This window comes from Pseudopodoces humilis, chromosome 6, assembly GCF_049639895.1.
Source record: "Pseudopodoces humilis isolate 2021_Gansu_Grassland_sample_001 chromosome 6, ASM4963989v1, whole genome shotgun sequence".
In the NCBI taxonomy this organism is placed as follows: Eukaryota; Metazoa; Chordata; class Aves; order Passeriformes; family Paridae; genus Pseudopodoces; species Pseudopodoces humilis.
The window spans coordinates 8,780,967-8,788,617 of NC_142205.1; the positions used below are offsets into that span (position 1 = coordinate 8,780,967).

The 7,651-nt window shown below is 38.6% G+C and overlaps 1 protein-coding gene and 1 long non-coding RNA gene across 3 annotated transcripts in view; one reads left to right on the forward strand and one right to left on the reverse strand.

Annotated features, from left to right (window-relative positions):
• CFAP99 (cilia and flagella associated protein 99) overlaps nucleotides 1-6,544 on the forward strand; it is a 52,195-nt gene extending 45,651 nt beyond the window's left edge. For both annotated transcript variants that reach the window (XM_014260570.2, XM_088056692.1), the window contains 3 exons: nucleotides 5,234-5,393; nucleotides 6,003-6,212; nucleotides 6,377-6,544. In XM_014260570.2, the coding sequence (XP_014116045.2) occupies nucleotides 5,234-5,393; nucleotides 6,003-6,170 (328 nt within the window). In that variant the 3' untranslated portion in view covers nucleotides 6,171-6,212; nucleotides 6,377-6,544. The remainder of the gene's footprint in view (nucleotides 1-5,233; nucleotides 5,394-6,002; nucleotides 6,213-6,376) is intronic.
• On the reverse strand, nucleotides 4,860-7,400 carry LOC148184102 (uncharacterized). Its single transcript, XR_015772705.1, has 3 exons — nucleotides 7,284-7,400; nucleotides 5,153-5,297; nucleotides 4,860-5,011 (listed from the first exon to the last, which is right to left on the reverse strand). It is a non-coding gene; the product is annotated as an uncharacterized LOC148184102 (long non-coding RNA).
• Between the last annotated feature and the right edge of the window lie 251 nt (nucleotides 7,401-7,651).

Genomic DNA, 7,651 nt, shown 5'->3' on the forward strand with positions numbered 1-7,651 from the left:
TCCTATAAAAAGGCATCATTATAGTATAGCAAAAATGTTGTTCTTTGGGAGTGTATTTCATGCATTTTCATACAGAATCCAAATCTCTGGTGTTATTTCTATTTATACAGAATTGCGGCATGCTGACCATGGCATTTACAAATGCTAGACACTTCCATACAGGTTTTATTTCTCTCTATACAAACTATGGGCTTTGTGTATTAAACCTTATTTGCAGATCTTGAATCCTGAAATATCTCTCAAATCAGTGTGAGTGATTAATTGTTTGGGTTCTATTCTAGATATGCTGCACAGGAGATATAGAAAGCTAACTTTTATGTTTATAGAATTATAGGGATAGAATAGAAAATTTTACCAATGGTACTCATAAGTTAGCCTTATGCATCAATATAAAATTATGTGTTATATCTTAAATTGCATTATGTCGAAAGCTACTGCTAATCAGCTAAAGTATGGCAGCTAAACTCTGCTAAACAAACCTGCTTTAGTGACAGCTGGGGTTTAATTGGGTCCCTACCAAGCAAGTTCTTTTCAATATCATTTACAGACGTACATCAACACAAAAGAGGCACGTTGTGCAAGCATATAATGAGCTATATTGCACAAAATAGGAAATGGAACAGGAAAAATTACAGAAACATTGGCCTTTAATAGACTACAAGCCGTGACATCTATCACAGCAGTGGCTTTGAGAGTGCTTGCAGAATGGTATATATGCAGGACATCCCTTTAATTGCTAGAATTTCACACAGTTTGAAAATCAGCACTGTCATTTGAAGTGGACAAGCAATTCTATTCTCAGCTTTCAAACTAGAGCACCAGCAGATTTGTGTGTGTTTGAATACATGCTAATGTACTCAAGTTACATGCCTGTGTACTTGAGGTACAACTCCCTTTCATTCCAGTGAGGGACATCTATTACTGCAATGAATCTAATGCCCTAAGAATCACACAATAGTTCAAACCAGGTGGTTTGAGGCTCCCCCATCCACATTATCTGTGGTTTGGGGGGAGAGTTACTTTGTGTCAAAGTCTGGGACTTTGACAATCTCACCGTTCAGGTCATCTAAAGCTGTCAGAGGAGAGCAGCATTAATTGTCCTTGACTTCCTTGTACATGAGGAAGATGTACAGACTCCCACCAGCTCAAAAGGTCCCTACATCCCCACCTCACACTGTGGTAATGGTACAGCATGCTGGGATGCCAGCACTGGATTACAAATGATGGTATGTTTGCCAAAATGGCAGAGTACTCCTTTTTCTCTCCTTGCTGTGGGAAATGGAAAAACAGAAACTTCCACAGATGCTGAAGGGTTCAATCTGCAGCCCTAGAAAGAGCTTGGGTTAATGTAATTATAAAGGTACACAAACATTCAGTAGAAAAATTATAAACTTATGTTCCTATAGTTGTACATAAGAATATATACTTACTTGAGTAAGTAAGAAATTTTATTAGGTAAAATAGTGAGGAGTTTAAGCTGTAATAGTGTGACTTACAGGTAGGCTAAGGATCTAGAAGCTATAATAGAGGTGTCTGGGGGTACATGATGTATCAGTTTATTGGCTGAAAGACCCAGTGTGGCAGAATTAAGCAAAGGTGATAGGTTATTAAGTAGAAACAAGTTTCGTGTTAACTGTCTATTGGACCAAAATGTTATATATTGCTGTGTGAAGAAGAAAACTGTGACTACCTTGAGCTATGGCTGACTTGTTGCTTCTGTCCAAATCTCACACCTTTGAGACTGATATCTTATATGGCTTACTTGAGCAATAAATCATCTTAAATAGTATGGTGGTCCCATCCCTCATTTTTCATCTCAACACTGTGCCGCTGCCAGTGCTAAAATCCCTCCCTGACAAGGGGCACTGACCACACACACTGAGAGAAGGGTAATCTCTTTCTCTTAGCCTGAGGTGTGGAAGGGTGGGCACAGTGTGAAGGCATCCAGAGCAGGAAAAGGAGGAGGAGAAGAAGGAGGAAGAGGTAATTAGTTCTTCACTATCATTGAAACAGAAGGGGGAAATTTATCAATAATGATGGATCAGAAATATGAAGATGTGAAGAGAAGATGTAAAAAAAAACAAAGCCAGGCTTTTCTCAATGGTGGTCACTGAGAGGACAAGAGGAGTATCAGGAAACACTTTTTACTGTGAAGGTGACCAAGCATTGGCACAGGCTGTTCAGAAAGGTTGTGGAGTCTCCATCCTTGGAGATGTTCAAAAGCCACCTGGACACAGACCTGGGCAAGCAGCTGAAGGTGGCTCTGCTTAAGCTGATGGGGTGGTCAGGATGACCCCCAGAGGTCCCTTCTAGACTCAGCCATTCTGTGATTCAGGAACTGAACTTTGATTATGCAGCTTCAAATTTTTTTACTTCAAATGAGGAAAACACTGTTGTGAATGACAATCATTTCCCCACCTAAAATTAGGTGCTTAATAAGTTAATTGTTTTGGGAGTCAGATGTTGAGTGCTTAAATCACTCACATTAGTACAAAGTAGTAATCAGTCTAATAGTGTAGTGTTCTTAAATATCAAAATAGTGACTGCCTTAATAGTGAACAGTTAACATATACATTCACTTTGCTAACTGCAGTAAATTAGAATTATATATCGCAGGACAGCAAGAGGCAAGGTACTGTGAAGTACAGGAAGCCCTGCTCACTGAGGCTACAAGAATCTTTTTTAAAATATTGCTATATATATAATAATATATATATATTATATATATATATAATATAAGCGATTCTGCTTTTAAAAAAATATTTGTGCTTTTGTACAAGACTTCATTTTTTAAGGTGAGCTTATGAATACAGTTTTAGCTGCTTTATATTTTGATGCCTAGAATGGTCAAGTGGTCATTTTTACTCAACCTCGTACAAGTATTGGGTCAGTTAAGAGCTGACATCAAGAGATACATCTATCTCTTCATACTTCTGATGCAAAGCTGGAGTTTGAAAATGTAAATGAAGAGCCAAATATAGATTATAGGAGGAAACCTCTGTGCAAATCTTCAAATTCCCCATTTTTAAAATTTAGTTGAGAAGAATTTTCATAAATTATCACCTAATTTTCTATTGATCTGGAGGGCATTTTTCTGTGTGCTAGCCCATTCTGCCTTGCTGTTACCTTACTTCCTTAGGAAGTATGTGACATGAGGTGACAGAGATCATAAGAGGTTTTTCTATCCTGAGCCCTCAAAGTTCTCAACTGATGACAGAAAACCAGAATTTTAGAATTTCTATTTTTCATTCCTTCCTCTCTTGGAGTTTCTGTTATGTGGCATCTGAAAATCTATGGGATAGGCAGCTTTTTGGAATAGTGTAGATGGCTGGCACAAGACTACATGTAGAAGAGGAATGAATATTACTCTGGAAATAAACAACTATTTACAATGTTAATATAGAAGCAGCTGCTGCTACTTCCTGATGTTAAACCTCTTGCTATATTTCCTTTAATTGTATTTACAAGAATCTGGATTTGCATGTAAGGAAAGGTTTTGTTGTTTATTCTATCTGACAAGATTTAATCATCAAGTATTTACTTAAAACCTTACTGTTATATTCTTGTTATATCCTTTGGAATGCAATGTCTTGATACAGCGCAAATAGAAGTAAATCATGTCCTCAATTAGATTAAGTGATAGTACACAATTTTTAGATTTATAATACTGTGTTAAAAATTAATCTCAGTGTAGCAGAGTAAATCACAGGCTTAAAGAGGATAAGGAAACGTTATCCTAACCAGATAGCATGACACGGGGCAGAGGGGTTCAGGGAGTGTCTCAGGAAAGCAATTGGAAATGAGAAGCCAAGCTTAACTGTGTCCCTTACTTAGAGTTCACACTCACATTTCAGAATGTAACACAGGTCATATTTCTCCTTCATCCAGTTCCTAAGGATTTGGGTACCTCTAGTCTGGAATGGCTGCACTGAAGAAAACTTGCTGTCACAGAGAGTTTCCTATAAGCAGAGATAAAGCTAACAAGGCAGGCAAAAGCCATCTCTCCCAAGATGAAAGAAGAGTTTGGATCCTTGAATTCTTGATACAGACACTTTTTAAAGGCAAATTGATGGGTTTAGCATCAGAAGGAACTTCTTCCTTCTTCCCCATCTGCCAGCTTCTTGAGAAGTGTGTCTTATACTGAAAACACCCAATATATAAGAAAAGAGTTCAGTTGTAAAAATTTATTTTCAAAAGGCAACTTGAAACTGTGAAGCTAGTCCTGCCACTGACAAATTGACAGCTACAGAATCAGCTGGACAGTGCCCCTGTGCACTCTGCTCTGGGTCATTTGGAGTCTTTATTTGATTTCCAATAAAAGCAATTGTAATGTTGCACCACCGCAACATAAAAAGATATTTTATGAAATTATCCTTTGCCAGCTGCACCTAGCAATGCTAAGATGTCTATACAATTGTGTACATTCCTTGGAAGATCTGACGCTTTAGCCCTGAATTTAGCCAGAGAATCACAGCTGCTCATGACATAACTCTATGATTTGATCTTACTAAGCTAAATTTGAGGGCAATATTGAATAAAAGAGAAAGCTGGATATTAAATGAGTCACTCCGTAACACGGTGTAACCTACATGGAGAAGTTGTGAGTAAATTAGATGAAAATACGTAAAACCAGACAAAATGTAAATTCCAGGGGACAGAAAAGTGGCTACAATAGAAAGGTGAGAAAAAGGAAGACTATCCAATAACACCTCTGGTATGTCTTTTATGTTGCACATGCTGCTATCAATTTATGCTCACATAGAACAACTAACCTTAATTAATATATCACCATCCCATCGATTCTGTATCTGGGCATTTGGATTACACAAAAAAAGATATCTTTTATTTGCCAAGGAATACATCAATCAAGATGAATACTAATGATCGTATAAGGCAAACTCCATAGTTCACACAAGCAAAGAGCTGCAGTAGTGTCCCAGATTTTGCACATTTTTTTCTAAAGAATGTTATGTCAGGCTTGAAGTACTTCAGATATTGTCATCGTGGCATCCTGTGAGAAAAAAATATATGTGGTTTAGTAATGCTGTTCAGTAAAGAAGAGGCAAATTTTGAGTACCACATGCAAGTTATATGATTTAAATCTCCTTTGAGTCTAACTGGTTCTCAGAAGCAAGAGCAAATTCATTATTACCAAGGTAATATGTGCTCAGATGGACGTATTCTGTGGCATGATACTATTTTATCTTCTCATTTTTTCTTTTTCGCTTTCCAGGCAAGAAGAAAAGAAAAAGTTCCAGCCTGGTGAAAGGCCCATAAAAGACGAACGCATTTTAAACCTGCAGAAGAAGATTGTAGAAAAAACAATGGAACGTAAAAAGCAAGCAGGACTCTTGAAGATTATCCCCCAGAAAACCAGAATCGTGTCAAGCAAGGTCTGGTTGTTACATAAGGAGAAAAGCTCTGCAATAGACCTGTTGTTCACAGACCTTTGCTCAACTGCCAGCACTGGCAAGGAGGCAGAGGCAGATGGTGCCATACATGGCTGGCAACACCCCGCCTCCTGCCTAGGCACAATTTCTCCAGCCGTGGCCTTGACCTCACTTTCTTTTCACATGTTCTGCTATTACAGAACAGTGCTCATCCATTCAACACCTGCCTTTCCACTCTTACCACCACACACTCATCCCGTCAAGCATCTTACCTCATCTCCAACTCTTGTCTTTCCCAGCTTCCTATCACACACATCCCATCACACCACACTGGGATGCTCACCCCTCTCCCACCCAAGGCATGTTACAGTTTATTATTCCCATGCTTTTGTGGAGAGTTGCAGCAGTGTTTAAGTCATCTTAAACTGGGCAACCCATTCCGCTCACTTTTCCGTTCATCACACCAAGTTTGATGCTAACAAGTTTCCCATTCATGTTAGCAAACAAACCATGTTGTCAGCCAGCAGGATTATCAAATAGAAGTTCATTGTATTCTCTAAAGAGAACCACTGTATCACCTGCAATCTGATCATCTCTGTGTCTTTTTTACAGGATTCTTTGCAATGGAACCATTGGAAAGAACTGGAAGAGAGTCGGGAAAGACATTTCAGAACCCTACAACATGGCTTCATGGACAGAGAAGTAGTTCAGAAAAGAGAGCTCATTGTGGCAGCAAGAAGTGGAGCCAAAGCCTGTGTACTGCGCTCTGATCTAAAATAAAATATATTTGGAACAAACTCAGGCCTGCTGGAAATATCCAAGGTTGAGTTTTATTCTTTATTTCACCTTTATAGTGTGACTAGGAAAATGTGGGTCTTACAGGCACAGCAGAATAAAAATAGGGGGTGGGGGGTGTTGTAATATAATATGATTTTTTTATGTTCTTTTATATAATAATTAATTCTATAATGATTTCTTTCTGCTAGAATCAAAAGCTTCAAGAAACTGAAACTTTATCATCAGAGCTCCTACAGCATAATGGCAAATATCTGTGTAAGAATGTTGAGACCTGTATTTCTGGTTTTGTATACTATGCCATGGTTTGCTACACTCATTTTTCCAAAAGAATAAAAGTGAGGTCAAATCCCAATGAATATTTGTTTACATTATGCATCTTTTCAGAAGGCATGGTCAGCTCAATTTCCTAACATGTCTTCTTACATGACAGTAACTATGTAAGAGGATTGCCAGTTTCAATACTGTTTTAGAGGATGAGGGAAAAACTCTTTAGAAGGTTTAGATGACGTGAAAGCCTCCAGAAGTTAGAGTCCAGATTCAGTGACCCAGGCAGACCACCCCTCTATTTGCAGACATAAATTTCTTCAGTCTTTAAACAGTTAAAGGAGAACATAACATTAATCTATTTAGGGAGATTCTTCCAGAAAAAGTAAAAATTCTGTTACTCACCTAGAAGATAATTCGCTCTCTGACAATTTCTATACTGTGTAAAACAGCCTTTAAATCACAAAACTTATCCAGGCACAAAGCCAAGGATGATATAAATCAGAATTAAAATCTGCCAAGCAGTAAGACTCTGTAATGTATTTCTATTTTAACTCAGTGCCAATTACTAAGTGTTTAATTATGGCTATTGCAAATATTTAAATTGAAGGAGACTGTCACTGACATTAGAGTCAGGCAGCTGCTTCTAATGCTCTCACATTGCATTTCTCACTTTTTATTGAAGGAGGTCTAATGGAATTCTTTTATTGCCATCTAGCTGTGAAGATCACTTCCACAACCCACAAGTTGATAAAATGTGCTGTATTTTTCACTCCAAGTAAATGCTGTACTATATGCTATAGTAGTCTGCTATTTTAAAATTCCCCTGACCTCTGAGACTCCGTCCGCCCAGCCACGGTCCAGAGAAGGGGGGAGTTAATATAGCAAGGACTAGGGATACAAGGAGGCTCTCTCCTGGTGGGACGGAGTTCCAGCTTTAATCAGATGTCCAGGACAGGAAAAGAGGAAGAATCATGTCCTGCGTTGACTTTTGAACCGAGGGGAAGGGGGTAGGGAGGGCAGGATACAACCAATAAGGAAGAATCAAAGGGGAGGGGTGACTGGGAAGGAACTAACACATTACACATCAGAGGGAGAGCCTCAGGAATATACCATGTGTCTTAATACAATGCAACAGTAGTCCACAAAGGCAATGCAGGTAGGGCTCATGCTCCATAGCACGAGTTAAGAAACACAGG